We start from the raw sequence: 19,166 nt of genomic DNA on the forward strand, positions 1-19,166 counted from the left end.
ATTATATAAGCCATTACCAATATAAATTATATTAGTTTTGCATTATAAAAAATAAAATAAAAATCAAAAAATTAATTAAACTATACTTATAAAGAGTGTTAAATTAAAAGAGGGAGTTAGGAAGCTTGATTACTCTGTTATTCTCATATAGTTAACGTGACTCATTGTGTATCCTCTGCATTGAAATTATCGATTTTCCGTCAATTAAGAACATGATGTTTTGTAGGTTTCGTTTCAAAGAGAGCAGTAAGTGACATTATATTCATTTATCTGTTTTCCTTTTATATTTTATTTTATCTATCATCTTGTCCTAAAATGTGGCACAAAATAAATAAAATGAAATTCCTCTCTCATAAACGGAAGCATCTAAATGCAGAAGTGAACATAGCCAAAAATTTCTTATTAATAATAATATTATAATACTCCACGAGACACCTGCTCTGTATTGTATTGGAATCGTGTTTGGTAATTGCGTAACAAATTTAAAATTCAATTACTTTATCAAAGCAAAAGTTTTTTCATTTGATCCTTATAAGTACATATATATACTTCTTAATCATATAAAAAGTTTAGACATTAAATTAATTTTTAAAAGTTTTATTGAAATTATTGATTCCATTGAGCCGAAACCATTTTTTGTATAAGTTTCTTCGTAAAAACCATTTCTGAGTAAAATTTTGTTCATGCAAAAATTAAACTTTCTATGTATTTATTTTATTGTTTTAGAAAAGCTTTTAAAAGACAAAACCATTACCGAAAACATTTGTAATATTTTAATAAACGTCGCAGTCTAGAAGCATAAATTAGTCTTTACTTATTACTTATTCATCAACATTTTGTACAGATAATGTTTATCGACAAAAAACTTATACTTAAAATCCTTTCTATTTATTTTTAATAATCTTTCAGAAATCTTGAAGAAGTGGATGTATCATTTTGACGAATCTGGCAAGTGAAATATGAGAATAAAGGTTCTTCAAAATGGGGTCACATAAACGTGAAGAACCAGTTTCATTAATGATCTAATAAACATTAACACTTCGAGTACACTGTATTCAAATCATTAGTTGTTGTTTTTCTCACAATTTTTCAAATACATAGGTTGATCCCAAGGATATCACATATACCCTACGCTTATAAATAAATAGATATAATAATAGCATTTTAACACAACGTGTGATTTTATGATTATCCAAATCACTATACAATTAATTATAATAATCATAAACATCAATACAAATTAATTATAAAATAATAAAAATAATGTAAAAATATTATAAAAAAATTGTTATCAAACTATATTATCCTAGACCAATCAAAAACATTACATAAAGACACAAGATTGTACCTGATTAAAGTTTTTTTAATATATTATTAGATAAATATATTATAGGTTGTAAAGTATCTATATTTACTTTAAAATAAAAATATTAAAAAAAAAACATATCATGTTTTTGTGGGTAAACAATTTATCATTGAAACTTCTCAAACCATGCAATTATTACTCAATATCTGGCAACATCACATTTTAAAATCACAGTTATGTTAAATATTCTCATATCAATATCTTAGAAGACACATTTATTCAATAATAAATATAGCTTGAATAAGTATTTCAATCATAAAATGCAAATTAATAATAATAATAAAATATTTATTATGAATCGTGTTATCACTGATTGGGGAACATTATTTGAACCGTATTTTCCAATAAAATTGTATTTGTTCATTTTAGTCACTTTACTTAAATGAAATGTATTCATGGTTTCCACTATAAGTAGTTGCCTGAAAAATATTAAAATTACAAGATTTCATAGTATATATTTAAATGATAATACCTCTAAACACATAAAAGTAATTTCCTTTGTTCCAGGTTGGATTTCTTATATAAGGAAAAGTAATTTACTCTAATGCGGTTTTATTTCTTATATCAATAATAGATGTAATCTAGCAATAAAAGTAAAATTTTATGTTAAAATTATAGATTTATAAATACAAAATTTGTCATTAATTACTTAAATATATAATAAAATAAAACTGTTTGATGTTTTATGAACATGTTACCATCGATAAATGGTGAATAAATTTTTATTATATTAAAATCTGTCAATAATTATTAACAGATTTTAAAAATTAATAAATGTCATGATTTTATTTTGTTTTTTTGTTTTTTTCTTCACTTTTTTTTTTCATCCTATCGTCATTCTTGTTTTTATTGCATTTAACACTTTCGACTTCTCTTTTTTCTATTATTATTGTTGTTATCACCTTATGATCATCATCTTCTCTTACCACTATTTCCATTTTTTCCACTCATCTCCAATTAATTTATAATCTTCAAATTTAACAAAAAAAATTAACATTCATTTTATTAATAGCTTTATCAATAAAATTATTAACCAATTTTTAGAAGACATAATTACTAGTAAATTTAAAAAATGAATTATTATTGAATTTATCAAAAAAATTTAAAAAATTCAATTGCCAACAAATTTACCAATAATATTACAACAATATGATTATACTCGAGCAAAAGTTTTGACAACCATTTTATCAACAAAATATCCATCAATATTAAACATTATAAATTGCTAAATATCATCTTAAAATAAAACATGACATAATATTATTTAGATGATGAAATCAATCCAAGTTTATTTATTATATAAATTTTCAGTATTCAAAAAAGAAATTTATTCATAATATCTTTAATCACGATTAAATGGACCAATTAATTTTTAGAATTTATAATAGATTGAATAAAAATAAAACAGACCGTCATTTCTTTCAAATTTAAAAGGTTAACATTGTAGATATTTTACCTTAACTCAAAAATCATGGTCAAAATCACAATTTGATTAAGTAAATTTTATTTCGAAGATATAAAAATGACACATATTTAATCCAATCCAAACAATTTTAAACGAGTTAGGCAACGAATTTTTATAATCAGTCTAACTCTATCCACATTAATACTTTTAAGTTTATCTACGTTCCCAAAAATTAAGATGTCCATGCTATATAAACATTTCTTATAGTACTTTATTTTATTTCGATAAGTTTGTTTTATGTTATTTTTTATTAAATTTAAATATAAAAAACGTGGTTATATTTTTCTTCGTAGATAATGATTGGTAGTACATGTTTTGATATTAAATATGAACACATTTTTAATGGAGATTCAAATCTTAACACGCGCAAGATTAAATTCTTTAACTATACTTAATCTCTGTTGATAGAATATTACTTTCTTAACTCCTAGTTTTCTTTTTTTTCTTTGTAATTGTGTTAACATTCATAAATCTCAGTTAAAAGTATTCCAAATATATTTTTCATATCCTTTATTTTTTAAATAACGCTAGTTTTATTTCTTTGCCTTTTTCAATAATCATTTTTTCTTTTATCTTTTGAACTTGAGTCGTTTCTAATTTTCCAAAACAGGGATATTTTATATTTTAAAATATTTTCTTAGACTTTTCTTAATCAATTTAAATATGTAATTGTCCCATCATATTCATCTACATAAAAAAAATGAAATCAAATTATGTTAAAAAAATAATAGATATAAAGTAACATAAAACAGGAGTCTCACAGTACAGTAAATTGATAATTTTACATTGGGCAAATGGTTTCACTTCCACAATAATAACATCGTACTATTTATTAATCCAAAAATTATCTGTAAACTGGGCCAAGTGGTTCCACTTTTATAATCGGCCCATCTTGGCACCTCGCATTATTTTAAAATATCAGAACGCTATTACCACCCCTCATTTTTATTTTGTCACTTCACGCTCTAATATCTTAAAAAGACGAAAATGTAGTTATAATGGAAACTTCACGCTCTTACCATTGGAAATATTTATGTGTATATAAATTCTTGATCAGTCCTTCTTTCACTCAACGTGGGACTTTGTTTGCTCTCCAACACCCATATGATGAAATGGAGCAAGAAACAAGTTTCCTTTGAGTATAAGAGCTCTAATTCACAAGTTTCTGTTGTCTATCATCATTTTCAACATTGGTGCATATCAAAAATAAGTTTTTTATGTGTTTATGAAAACTTGTTTTTATGACAGTGTGATTACTTTTTCTAGTTCTAGAAGTTCAAAATTCAAAATATACTGAAAACCAATTTGACTAAATGATGCCTTTTAGGTTAATTAAATTTGAACTCTTTATGGCAGGCTTCAGTTAACATGCTATGGATCGCAGTCAGAATATGATTCTGATGTAAATGAATTAATATTATAAGGAAAAAATGAAAGCTGATTATTTTGTTTGAATGGTTGAAAAGAGAATGTTCAAATAATCTGTGTGTTTTCATCAAAGGCTAAAGGGCAAATGACTTTAGCTATAATTTGGTAAGATTCATTTGGCTGATTACCCTCCAGCATGTTCACTATGTTGCATTAACTCTAATAAATTAATTAGTGTTAAAAGTATCAGATTTCTTTGACAATTTACATTTTTTCACAAGTTTGAAATTTCAGTGGACAGACCAAACACACACTTATTACACTTAAATAATTGTTTCATCTTATTTATTGAAATTAATTTTCTATAAATATAAGATCATTAATACTTAGTTGAGGGTAATTTTGTTGTCTGAGTTCAATATTTTCTTATCATATATAAAAAGAATAAAGATAGTGGGATACAATGTATGCGTTTATATGAAGTCAAATAAGGAACCGTTTACTTTTATTTATGTGTATGTATTTTAATTTTTCTGTTTTCCCTTTTCGATATCTCATTATTTTCTAGTTTTTTCCCGTTTTAAACTTTTATGAAAACACATCAAACAATATTTTTCATTTTTTATACAAATTTATTAAAATAGAAAAATGACATTACAATTTTATATAAAATGAAAAAACATAAAATAAAATAAAATAAAAGGAAAGAGACCCTAAAATTTTCAATATTATTTTTCTTTCATTCTGAATTATATTTCACACACCACTCTTTTGAAATATTAAAAATGAATTCTTAATCATTATGAGTTATTTTTGTTTTATATTTATCTATTTTATTTATATTTTATAATTAACTTATAATATTTTTCTTTTAAATTTTTTAATAGTGTTAAAAATTGAATCTTCTGTAATAAGTGTATTATATATGCCCCAGTTCATCTCAGATTGGGTATCTAAAATCGTCTTGACCTATATTTTTATGATCACTCACATTGTTGATACTTGTTACTACATTGACATTGTGTTTTTACTGAGATATCCTTTAATAGCACTACATCATATCACCAAGAACGTTATGATAAAAGTTAATGGGACAAACTGTAATTAGTTTAGGATTAATAATTAAGATGTATTAATAGAATATTAAATAAATTAACTACGATGGTTGTTATTTCATATCAAATAAGATAAAAATCCATAAATATAATATAAATAACAATATTAATTACATGTTTATTTATTATAACATTTATCTTCTAAAACACATTTCTAACGTTTTTTACTTGAGCATTAGAATTTGTAAACATGTATTTTTTTTTTCAATGTCTCAATATGTCCTTATTTTAGTCCAAAATTTTAAATAGGTCTTTTTTTTTTTTTCGACGTCTTAATTGAGTCTTAATTTTTGTAAACTTGAATTAGATAGGACATTTCCGTCAAATTGAGATGACGCCGTTAAGAAGGGTATATTGTGTAATTTTTTATTACGCGACATTAAAAATATGACTAAATTGTATTTTTTAATTTTTTAATTAAAAAATGAAATATACAAAGTATACTTCATTTTTTAATTCAAAAATTAAAAAAATACAATTCAGTCACATTTTCAATGCCACGTAATAAAAAACTACAACAGTTAAAAAACTCTTCTTAACGACGTCATCTCAATTTGACGGAAAGATCCTATTTAATTCAATTTTAAGAAAATAAGAACTTAATTGAGACGCCTAAAAAGAAAGAGACCTATTTGAGACCGGACGAAAAGAGGGAATAATAACACGATCTTTGTTGAAAAATCAATTTCGTTGCAACTGCATCTTATGTTTTTCCATGTCAGAAATACTAAAACTAAATGTCTAATTACCATCATTATTAAACACATGGTCTCCTCAGTCAATAATTACCATAAGCTTGTAAAAATATAAACCATTTCTAGCATACATGTAATTAATGTAACTACATTAAAAATTTGTTTCAAAAACATTTTTTCTTTTTCATAATATTTCATATTCTCTATATACAACTCATAAATGACAATTTACTTAAGAATTTTGTTTAAATTTAAGCTATCCAAAATTACTTGGCACAGATGCTCTAATTTTATTCGCAATAATTATCTCTATTTCAGAAAACTATACTATAAATCAATTTTACTTTACATAAAAAAAAAAACCAAACATACTTTTCAAGTTTGATAAAAAAGTTTGTAAACTTGATCTGTAAGTTAGAATGCTTAGAGTTAATATATATCAAGAGTTACAGTGCGAAGTAATAAACCTAACATCAGAGGATTAATTCGGAGCAACTTTATCTTTATCTGTCTGCATTAAAAATCCTTTTAAAATGATTGTGGGATGAATAATTCGAGGCTTTAAACCGAGTTATCTGGATGCTCACAATATATATAAGTATTAATGTAAAAAATTCTATGTTTTGAAAATGAACAGTAAATGAATACAGGTGTCGATGTGAAGCATGGAATTGAAGGGAAGGGTCTATAAACAATCTGCAAAAGACACACGATGACATGAGAAACCTACAAAACAACACTGATATGCATGGAACTGCAGCAGGTATCTTGAAAAGGTTGAGTGTAAAACCCTTATTTGCATTTCCATGGTCACCATTATGTTCTGTTATACAAAAGCTGTACAACAGTACTAGAGAACCATTTTCTTTTAGCCTGGCATCACTAACTCACTCCATTTTTATTTTATTTTTTTCCCTTTTGGTTTGCTTCAGAATCCAGAAATTAAAGGAAAGAAGGAAACCAAAAGCAAAAGACAATATTTATAATTATTTGTTGCCAAACAAAGAAAATGGATGTAGACAAGACAAGCGAATATTAGTTTCCACAAAAACCCTTGGCAAGTAAATTGGACTCCCCAAATTCAGTGTGCTGTTTAGTTTACCATATCTTTCTTTCTTTACCTGCTTGGGAGGGTTGCTGCAACTTGGAATATCTCATACCATCAAAATCATAAAGCTGATGTTGATGGAAAAAAGTGGATTCTTACCTACCTTTTAAAGTTATGTGTATATATATATATATATATATATATATATATATATATATATATATATATGCTTTCATTAATTTTCTCTACAACAAACTGTCTTTTCAAATTTACTTACTATTCTATATTATTTATAAAAATATGTGCAATAATAGTAGACAAACTGAACAATTTTAAAAATGTGTATATATCTACCCTCAAAATAACATTCTTTTATTTTCGAAAAAAAAAATTATACCATGATATGTATAGTAGCTTTTTCTTGAGAAAACCACATCAATATTGTACTTTTTCTTTTCATTCTTTTATTATTCAAATTTCAATATCAAAATCTTAGGTATTTCACACATATAATGTTACCTTATTTATGTATCAGGGTTCGGATACTCTTGCTCAATATTTCGACAACACAACGACACCATTATCTTTGCCTTATAAAAGAAATATCTCTCAAAAGATTTAATTACTATGCCCCGCCTCCCAAAACTTTGAAATCATGATAATCAATTCAGTAAATTTGTTTTTTTGTTTTAATTAATATGTAATATGATAAAATTGTTCCACTTTATATTGAATATTTGTGTGAAAATAATTTGAATCAATAATATATATTATGATATAAAAGTTTACGTTATTATCAAATTAAAAATCATAACGCGTAATAAATTTATTAAGTTTTATAAAAGTTATTTGAAAGTAAAATGTTTTTATAATTCACACAAAAATTACAATATAGTTTGTATACTAATGTTATGTTAACATACAAGCAACTAATCTAAACTAACGGAATAACACACAGGAATACAATATAAAATTTAGCGAGGTTCCTAATATATTTATAAATTATGTAATATTATAATATTATCTCTGTAACTCAACAAAAGATGGTCCAGCGCACACCACTTCGTATGTCTATTAAACTCAACTTTTGCAATGAAAATATGCAGAAGAATTAAACTGTTAAAGTCACTAAAAGTATAGTAAATCCCATCAACTGAGTCTTCATAATAAATTTGAGTTTAAATTATTTATTTATGTATCTTTAATATTAGATAGAGAAAGTCAGCATTAGTATAATCTGGACGAAATTCACGAGTATATATACATAAGGTCGAAATTATTAAGATGAATGATCAGGTATTTCTCTTATAACTATTCAATATGTATTATAAGAAGAAAAAAAATTATAATTATTGACTATCTTATAAAAAAGTAATTCGTCAAATATCATGAAGTTGGTAGAATATAACTTCCTCCATTATTCGCTTTCTTTCACCTTCACTTAGAAAGCTGAACTAAAAAAACATGAACAATATATACTATAAAGGGAGGAATAAAGACGGGCAGAAAAAAAAGAAGAAGATGGCATCTTTTGAAAAGCACGTGAGAAGTAAGATGTAATTAGAAATATGCATGCTCGTGTTCAACGTGTCATATTTTGTACTTGGAAACAAAAACCAATTATAAGGTTGACAACTGGATCCAGTTTGAAATTATTAAGATTTTGATTGTTTAAAACAAGGGACAGGTATGAACAAAATAGAGTACTGATAATGGAAATAATTAAAATTAGAAATTACTGTATTTTTTTTTTCATGTCAGTGCTTAATAATAAAATCCAGAGAAATAAAGAAATAGTGAGATATATTGTTCTTCCACAGCATGCATGCAAGCATTGATAGCGAAATCAAGGTTGATGGTGAACACGGTTCTTCTGCTTATCAATGAAAATTCGAGCTTTGCTGTCAATATTGGGTGAAGCGACACCCCAAGTCCCTTTGTCATAATCGCTAGGCCAATCACGCACAGTCTCACGCCCATCGCTATGCCTTCCTTTCGTCTTCTTGTTTCTTCTGAACAAGTTGAAAACAAAGAAGAAGCTCAATGAATACTTACCTCCCATGTTGTTAACTCTTCTTGGAATATGATTGTTAAATAATGAATTATCGATGATCTGAATTTATAGTGGGTTGAGGAGGGTGGCGTTGTAAAATGGGTTGGTGAATGGCCATGAATACTGGAGAATCTGATAAAGGAGTGGTAAGATGAAGGACTCAATCAACGTTGATGATTGCATGGCATGGAAACAAACGGCAGTATGAAGGTAGCAATACTTTTGGCATGGCACATTTGCTATAGTCCGCAAGTCACGTTTTGACCGAAACAAGCTTTTATGTGAAGAGTATTGAGAGTATAGCTAGCTAGGTATAGGGTACTGTTAATAATGCTGGCTAGCTAGGCTATCATCTTTTGTACTTTCTCCTCACCTCAGTGAAGATTCACCTTATTCTTATTATTAATTGAATATTGCAACTTTTCACTTGTACCACCAATAATGGACTTTGCTTAATCTACATTTCCTTTCTTCATTCAAAAAGAGAAAAAACAAACATTAAACTTGATTGTTGTTGTTTTAAGATCTCGTTAAACGACTAATTTCTTCGTCAAATAATAACAGTAGTTTCTCATTAATTAACATGTGATGCTGAATTTGAGCCCTCAATTATCTAATGGATTTCACTTGGGATTACGTAAGTCTTTGATAACAGAATAAAGGGAATGACCAAAAAGGAAGGAAAGGAAATGAAATTGGAGTGTTTGAAAGTGAAGCACAAAAAGAGGTTGATAAGAAAACATAGACAACGTACGGTACTGTTTTTTTCCCAAACAAAACCACAAGAACCCCGTTTCCTTCCAAGAGCTGGCATTCACTCAATTAAAAAATAATCATATCATCAAGGTCACTTTTTTTTTTTTAAAAAAAAAAGAAGAAGAAAGAAATAGTAATGAAGGCTTTTTTTTTAACTGAAAAAATTATTTGTGAAAAACATTTGAAGGTTTTTGTTTGAAAACACTTTGTATACTTTTTAAACATATATTTTAATTAAAAAATACTTAAAAAATAAACAACCACACCTAGACAGATGACATGGGCGTATTTAGATACGGTTTTATGGTCAACAAAACCAGATAACAAAAAGTTGCTTCTGATTTTAATTTATGGCACATATATATGTAGTTTCGATAGTTTTTAATGCACATCTTTTTTTATTTTATAGTATAATCTTTATATCTGTTCGTGCATAGCCAGTTCAGGGAGAAAATCACTGTTTGATTTTATTAATTTATGTTATTATATAAATTCTAGAAAAAGAAAAAAAAAATCCATCCAACATCTATCAACTTATATGTATACTATTTTTAGTTAAAGTTTTTTTTTAAGAGAATAATACAAAAAAGTGTTATTAATAATCAGAATTCTATTACGTTAAATGCGAATAACGTAAAGATATCAACTCTGAAATTTGATGAGAAAACTATACAAATTAATTGTAAAATAAAAATATTATCTTTATATGTTATTTTGACATATGCCAAAATTCAAAGTCTAAAATGAATTTCGAGTTAATAAGATTACAATAATTTACACATTTAATTTATCTAGAAAAATTATATATATGTTTTAAATTTGATTTCCCATCAGGTTTAAAATTTTTATCAAATTTAAAACATAAGAAATTGTTTGAAATATACTTTTTTTAATATGGTTGATACAAAATAAGTTGAAAAAGGGGAGAGGGTGGATCCTGATTTGACTATTCCATCTCAGTCTTGAAAGTAAAATTTCATCCTTACGATTTTTTTTTATCACTCCATCATCATCGGGAAAGGTTTGACACGTATGTATTTGCCCTTATTCTTACGAATATTAATTAGATATTTTTAAGAAATTAAATAAAATATTATATCATCAAGTATTTAATGAAAAAAAAAAACTTGTTTAAAAATTGAGTACTGCACTCAATAAACTTCTTTTTATTAATTAATTTTTCTTCTAAATCAACTATATTTTCCCTCATTTATGTGGATGACATTCTATTGGCAAACGATATATTGAAGAAAATATTTTGACTCTAGTAATGTTGTTTCATTAGTCCAGATTATTATATTGTTTTTAACGTGGAAATCAAATGCATTGCATCGGTGTTTGAAAATTTTATGTTTTGGTCTTAATTTTCGGAAAAACCCATGTTTTTGAAGGTTGTTAAGTGAAAATCCCATCAAATTGCGAGTTTTTTTCGTTTGTTGCTTGTGATGCTTGTTGGGCATATGTGAGACCCAACATTTGAACATTGTGTATTGTGAGACTTGTTTGTTCATTCTTTGTCTTTATTTTCAACATCATTATCTGTTTCACTGGATTTTTGTGTGGAAAAGCTGGTTTTTGGAGTGTTGTTATGTTTGGTGTAATTTGTTGTTTTTTGGTTCGTGGGTTTCGCGTGATTTATTTGTGTTTATAGTGAAAGAGTAATTTTTTTGTGTTTCGTTTTATTGTTTTTATTATGGTGTTATTGGATTACATTTTTTTAAAATTGGTTCATTTGTTGGGAATGACAGAAATGAATGTCATTGCTAAATATTTAGAGAAGAGAGTAAATGATGATGTGAAACTAGAAAGGGTTTTTTTAGGTGAAACACTTAATTTTTTATATTATTTATAAAGTGTGATAATGATTTGTTGTTTTTGTTGGGATAAACTAAAATTTAGAAATTTATTATTTTATTAGTTTTGAATTTGGTAATATTTGATTTGATTTGATAGATATCAAATAGGGATGGGTAATTATGATTTTCTATTTATCTAATATTATTTTATGATAGAATAGGAGATTTGATTTTAGGTAAGTTGATATTTTATTGTCAGTTTTTATTATTTGTAATTGGCCAGAGACCTGATTTACACCTATTTAAAGGTTGCTAAGGTTTCATAAAAATAACTCATCTATGGATTGAAGAGTAATATTATTTGTCTGGGTAACCCACAATAGATTGGAGAGTAAAATTATTTGTGTGGATCACGTTGTGAGTGTGTACAGGGAAATTTTCGCAACTATGGTATCAGACTCCAACAGTTTTAACATTATTTTATGGATTCATTTTTTCACTTGATGTGACACCAAACCTATGGTAGAGTTAAATGTTATCCTAAGGAATGGTGATTGTGAAGGAGATGTTAAGCCGTTGGATTGGGGTGAACAAATCATTCTTTCATATGTGTGTATTTTTATGATTTGGTCATGAAAATAATTAATTGTATGTTTTTTATGGTCTTAGATATGTAGAGATTGATTTAAAAGAGAAGAGGAGCGTTCCATTGTTAGATATATTTTGTCCCTTTTTTATAAAGTTTGATTACAAACGATTCCATTCTATTGTGGTCAAAACAAATAAGCAATCAAAGGTATTCTTTGGTGATTGAAGTAGAAAGGGAATCCATGTGGATTGGTCCATATAACATCAAACCAACCAAGTCACTGTGTTTGCTTGGAAAAAGGAGAAACAAAATCGCCATAATTCACTATACATATTTTCTGTCATTTTAGTCCTGGAAGAAATATTAATACATGCTAATCAATATATAATTATTACCCTTCTAAGAATGACCTCAAACTACATTACACACTAATTAAGGATGTCTATATATAACCCAGACTCAGAATTATCATTTAACCATAATTAGATTGTAGTTTATAAGTAGTTAAGTCTATTCTCGATTCAGCTCTCACCACTGAGAGCTTGATATTTTTTCAATATGGTATGAGAAAGAAGAAGGAAAGATAAAAAATATAGAATATATCGTGATTATTATTGATATCAACCATGGTTTATTGTGTTTCACAACTTATTAATCAATAGTAACTAAAGACATGCAGGTTTAAAACAGGTACAACAAAAGAACAAGGATATCAAAAAATTGTCTAGTACTGTGACTGAGCTTGACAATGAATTTCAGATTCTGAAACGCGCTTCTTGTATTGTGCAATGTAAGCTGTGGCTCTCATGTCAATGACAGGATCAGCCACCCCCCATCGTCCCTTGTCCTCATCACTAGGCCACACTTTGGTCCCAGAAACCTTTGGCCCTTCATCATAGTAAGTGCTGTAACCGCTTCCCCCTCTCTGCTTGTTGCCGGATTTGAAAATGTTGAAGACAGAAAGAAAAGAAGACTTTCGTTGTCTGTTTCTGCCAGCCATGGTTATGGTTTTTTAGCTATGAAACACTGATGAGACTCTTTTTGGTGAGTTCAAGTGGAAAGAAACTTGTAGGAGTTGAGGTGTTGGATTACTCGTTGGAGGCTAGGGGCTGAATTTATAAGCACAAGTTGGCAACTTTTTTAAACTGGGATTAAGGGTGTGGAGAATCCGATTCAAACCACTGTTGTGATCAATATTCATGGTCCAATTAAAGCTGACATGGAACATGTATAACGGTTCCATCTTTTGGCAAAGGCACATTTTCTGTGGTCCGCTGGTTTCACTCAGTCACAAAGTTGGTCTTGGCTATGCCCCATTCCCCGTTTGATCATGAAAACTTCACAGTTGCTGGGGTTCCATCTTCCACTTACCCTTTCCTCTCTTCGTAAGAAGCATTCTATTGGGTCCTAGTGTGTGTGGTGCATGTTATGTAATTTAGTTTACCAAATATGCATTGACAGCTATCACAAAAAGCTCACTTTTTAACCAGACTTTGCAAGCAAACCTATAAAATCTCTAGTATCTAGACTCATCTGTCCTATGTAAGATTTTCAGTCTCAAAAGTGAACGCGTTTGCTCAAGAAGTTACCTGCTTTTATGTAAATAACATGACAATAGCAACAATAATAGTTTGCAGAATAAATAATCCTTGGTCATGTATTAAGAAAGTGAAAAATAGTTGGTAGACAGCTTTTTTAATTGGTTCATGCACAATACAGGAGCGTAAGGTCCATCCAGGCGTTTCCAAAATTTTTTATAACAAAAGAAGAGTCTTAATTAAGTGCTTTTAAGTAAAGTTTATTCTCTCTATTGGGGTTATGGTTAAGTTTTTGTCTTGCACTGTAGATCGTACTTGGTCGCTTTAAAGTGGTGGCGCCCTATAACCCAAAACCTCGATTGCAAGTTTTAACATTCAGAGTACTGATCCCAAAAATATCAGTGATTAACAGTAAGCAAGGTACTGCTGTTGTGACCAAATGAACTTTTTTGTTTTTCTTCATCATTTGCATGAGGAATCTCTCAAATATCTCCACTGATTAATTAAGATATTTGCAAAGGGCTATGGTTTGGAATACCCATTTGTACTTTAACAAGACCCTTTAATATTAATATATTCTTTCTTTGCATTACAACTGCTATTTTAAGTCTTTGCTGTGATAATGTTTTCTAGCTGTAATCACTTTTAATTAAGCTTTTCAACATTGTGACCAAAAGAACATTTCATTCCTGTGTCTAATATTTCAGCTACAAGATTTGCATAATCCTCATACGATTACTGGGTATGATTTTTTCTATTATATTAATGCATAAAGTATAAATCTTTTATATACATTATATCAGTGCGCCCTTAAAAGAGTTTATCTTGAATTATATAAAAATTGTCCTGAAACTGAACATATTCAGTCTTATATTCAACCTTTTCCCTCATCTTTCTGCATTTATTTAAAAAAATGACTTGTTTCTTAACTGAGGGTGCAAAATACGGATCAGTGGTCTTGTTTGTTTAATACTGTTTTGTAGTATGTTTCATGTAAAAAGTTAAAAAGATGACACGTGCTCAGCATCATACTAATAAATATATATTATCACTATGTGTAAAGACTGTTCAAATCAATGTGCAAAAATGTTTGACTGAACTGAGTATAACATGACTCGAGCTTTCTTTCAGGGTGGTAGTAATTAGTATTATATTAAGATGAGATTTTTTTTAGTATGATTTGAGGTTTTTGTGCTAGCCTGCATCATTTTTGTCTCTTACCGCTAATGTGAAACTTTCTATTATCAAAAACTCATTTTGAAAATTTATCATTTCTTTTTAAGAAGTTAAACAAGAATACTGAGTTAAAGTAATTTTTCAAGTTTTTAACTGAAACAAGAAATTATATTCTTTTTTTAAAAAAAAAGTAATACAGTAATGTTTGCAAAAACAACACTAACCAAACCTAGGTTTGTTCCCGTAACTTTGATACGATTCCGTAGTTATTCTTATTCTCAGTTTCCACTTCTTTCTCGGCCCAAGCCCCAAACACAGAAAATGGATCTCAGGACACTTTTCAGGTTTAGCCCAAAATTGAATAAAACGAGCCCAATGTCCAATCCTTAAATATCCACCATTCGTGTTCTTTCTCTCTCTTCTTTTTTCCATTTCTTTTTTTTTTTCCTTTTAATATTAAAATATCTATATTTTTGCTTTCAACTTGATCCTGTTTTCCCCTCATCTCATCAAATCTGAATATATCAAGCCCAAGACCCTGCGTTGAAATCTAACCAGAACGACAACAAAGCAACGTTTTTGTTTTTTTTTTCAGGGTATACTCTCTTCTTCCTATCATCAAGGTTTTGTACTTTCTTATACAATAATATTTCCCAATCGTGGTTTTGTTCTTAGATTGTTTAAGCCAGGTTTTTCTGGATCTGATTACAATGTTAATTCCTAACAGTTTTCCTTGTTTTGTTTTAGTTAAATTTCAACAAGGTAGTATTTTTTTTCCTAAGTGGGTTCATGTTGTGTTTTCTCCTTTCAGCTCATTTTTCCACCTTCATTTAGTAAACAGACTCTCCCGGTGGATGTCTTTACATTTTATCTGTGATTATTGTTTCTTGTGCAGATTCAAAATGGACTATCGGTGGACTAATGGTAGGCCGGATACAGGTGGCCGTGACAGGAGGCAATCTAAAAGGGAACAGGTAATTGATATCCCCCATCTCCTCAATTGAGTCGTGTGCGTGCTTGCATTAAGGTTTTTGAGATTTAAATTTTAGAAAGTTAAAACTGTCTCTGTAGTTGTTGTGAAAATGATTATGAAGACCAGAATTTAGAAGATAATGATTGCTGATTCCTATCTGGGAAACTTTTGTTGCCATTTACTTGTGTTTTGTTTAAGACACTAATATTCTTTTTTATTTTGCTAATTATGAATCAATTCCTTTATAATCTTTTTTTTATCATTTTTTAGAATTAATATATAGCATACTAAACTATATAAAAATTTTAAAAATAGCAGCTACCTTGCTATCTACTTTCCCGCTATAGCATTTTTTGTGGCTGGTTGCTATCTTGGATTTAAAACATTGTGTATTATATTTAACTCGATGAATATGATATTGTGTCTTTGAGACATGTTAGACGTGCAACTATTACTGTGATTTCCAGTGTATTGAGATGAATATTTTTCAGGCATATCAGGACTCTCTTGTTGAGGATTTGTCAGAAGATTTCCGCTTGCCAATCAACCACAGGCCAACAGAAAATGTTGATCTGGACAACGTAGAGCAAGCGTCTCTGGACACACAGTTAACATCATCTAATATTGGCTTTAAGCTTCTCCAAAAGATGGGATGGAAAGGGAAGGGTCTTGGGAAGGATGAACAAGGTTTGTACTATATTATTACTTTCTTTGATTTTTACAATTTGTTACTCTGTTTATGAATATTTGTACAATGCATTTACCCATCGTCTTAGCATCTGCTGTGCTGCACAATTTTTCCCTTTTCCTTGGTTCATCTTGAATGTCTCCCCTTACCCCTCTGAGCACCCATTTTTGTACCTCCTTCATAGTGTCGTTAGGACACGCCTTTTATGTTTATTTTTTTCCCTTTCTTCTCTATTCCTCTGGAGTGGTTGAAATGAAAGCAAAACTCTCTGATTTTTGGTCTTTACTGCTGCTTAATTCAGTCATTCATTCAATAGATGAACACCTAGTGTTAATTTGTTCTAAGCATAGATTGCTGTGATTTTTGTTATTTTATTCCAGCATTTAAATTGATTTTCTGTTTGTATACAATTAGATCTTTGCTAATAAGACCTTCAGCACCCTTGTTAATGCTATGCAAAGTGCTATTTGCACAAGCTTTTTATTTTTCCTTCTGGGTGAAAAGTTGTATTTTTCTCTGGTTCGGCTAAATTGCTTCATTTATTGAATGCACTTGCTTCTGATTCAAACAAGGATTTTGGCAATGAGTACATTTTTTTTAAGTATTGATTTTATAATGTAATGTTCCTGATTGAGGGGATGCTTAAGCTGAAAATGATGTGATAATTGACCTGGCATGTGTACAGGAATCACTGAGCCAATTAAATCTGGGATTAGAGATCCAAGACTTGGAGTTGGTAAGCAAGAAGAAGATGATTTCTTTACTGCAGAAGAAAATATCCAGAGAAAAAAACTTGATGTTGAGTTGGAGGAGACAGAAGAACATGTGAAGAAGCGGGAGGTATGATTTATCATTCCTTAGTAGTTGGTCTTAGTGCAAAACCCACATAGTAGTATCGAGTTGATGTTTATATTTTCTCAAACCTGCACCCCTCATAGCAGAAGGCTGCATATAGCATATATGCATGTCTTTTGACCGGATTGGTATGTCATAAGGAACCATCAAGTTTGGAAGGTCTTGAGAATTTCCTGCAGTTTTTATTACCTGGTGGCTTCTTCTGCCTGCTTCGTGCACATTATGAAAATTCAGGTGTTAGCTGAACGTGAGCAAAAAATTCAAACTGAAGTGAAAGAAATCCGAAAGGTGTTTTATTGTGATCTCTGCAACAAGCAATACAAATTAGCTATGGAATTTGAAGCACACTTGAGCTCTTATGATCACAATCACAGAAAGGTAAGCAGTTTAACTAACAGTAACTTGGCTCTGTTTTTGTTAATTTGATTTCCAAATTGGCTCATTTTTTCTCTCGTAATGCTAAATCCTTGTTGTTAACTACAGCGATTCAAACAAATGAAGGAAATGCATGGTGGTGGCAGTCGAGATGATAGGCAAAAGCGAGAACAACAGCGTCAAGAGAGAGAAATGGCAAAGTTTGCTCAAATGTATCCATTTGATCCAATGTCCATTTATTTTTATTCCCTTTCTTCCCTTGTTTTTATTATGGGTGGGTGGCCAGGGGATCAATATTCTATTTTTTATCGACTTTCTCTGGTGTTATCTTGGTTTTTGGTTTCCTTAATGTCTATCAGTGCTGATGCTCAAAAGCAGCAACGCCTTCAATTGCAACAAGAATCTGGATCAGGAACAGTGTCCTCCGAATCTAGAACTGCTACTGCACTTACAGATCAGGAGCAGAGAAATACTTTGAAATTTGGGTTTTCGTCTAAAGGCAGTGGTTCCAAGGTATGTCCAGCTGGTTCTAGGGTATGAAAAGAGGACAAAATTGTCCTTAGTACTTGGGAATTTGGAGTGCTTGCAGTTTTTATACATCTCATTGTCAAATTCTTGATAATGTTTTGTTCAAATTCAAGCCTTGTACACTTTCAAGCCTGACAATGCATTTAGTGTTCTTTTTGCATGCTAATAATATCTTTTTCTTTTCCAAAATGTCTTACAGATAACTTTTGGTGCCAAGAAACAAAATGTTGCAAAGAAGCAAAGTGCCCCGATCTCCTCTATATTTAGTAATGATAGCGATGAAGAATAAAGGAACATTACTCATGCAGTGGCATATCAGTATGTTGTGACCTTTATCTGGTTTGGTTTGCATTATATGTTTTATTAAACATTTGCCACCATCCTCAGTTGAAGAGGAAGAAAACATTTGTAATTTCACGATAATTTGGTAGACCAAAAATCTTATTTGTTTATCTGTGTGACATTGTGTTTGTAAGGATTTTATATTTTTTACGTGGGTACAATAGTTATGTTAGTTTCCATAAATTAATTAGGTTGTCGTTACTACTGATGACATGAAACAGTAAAACAACCTTTCGATAGCTTGAAGCTGAAGGCTGTGAATTTGTGATTACAAAGCTTTTGCTTAGATGCAGTGATGTACTATTCTCAGAACTATTAACGAAATGAAGATGACTTTGAAAAAAGTTTAGGTTGTGGGAGCTTATATTTGTTCGACGTCCTTTGCTACAAAGCATGTGCGTTTACTGTCAGGCGTTATTCATTTTCTCTCGGGAGTTTAA

At 29.2% G+C, this 19,166-nt stretch overlaps 1 protein-coding gene across 2 annotated transcripts; it reads left to right on the forward strand.

Moving 5' to 3' along the window:
- The first annotated feature begins 15,393 nt into the window (after positions 1 to 15,393).
- On the forward strand, positions 15,394 to 18,901 carry LOC106756737 (G patch domain-containing protein 8). Of its 2 annotated transcripts, none has more exons than XM_014639287.2 (8): positions 15,394 to 15,588; positions 15,861 to 15,939; positions 16,430 to 16,625; positions 17,312 to 17,466; positions 17,716 to 17,859; positions 17,965 to 18,068; positions 18,216 to 18,369; positions 18,584 to 18,901. In XM_014639287.2, the coding sequence occupies exons 2-8, from the start codon at positions 15,868 to 15,870 to the stop codon at positions 18,671 to 18,673; spliced, it is 915 nt and encodes a 304-aa protein (XP_014494773.1). In that variant the 5' UTR covers positions 15,394 to 15,588; positions 15,861 to 15,867; the 3' UTR covers positions 18,674 to 18,901. The 2 variants fall into 2 exon arrangements, with proteins under 2 accessions (XP_014494773.1, XP_014494772.1); XM_014639286.2 differs by having other exon boundaries at positions 15,394 to 15,561.
- The last annotated feature ends 265 nt before the right edge of the window (positions 18,902 to 19,166 follow it).

The sequence above is a fragment of the Vigna radiata genome, chromosome 3 (genome assembly GCF_000741045.1).
Source record: "Vigna radiata var. radiata cultivar VC1973A chromosome 3, Vradiata_ver6, whole genome shotgun sequence".
Classification (NCBI taxonomy): Eukaryota; Viridiplantae; Streptophyta; class Magnoliopsida; order Fabales; family Fabaceae; genus Vigna; species Vigna radiata.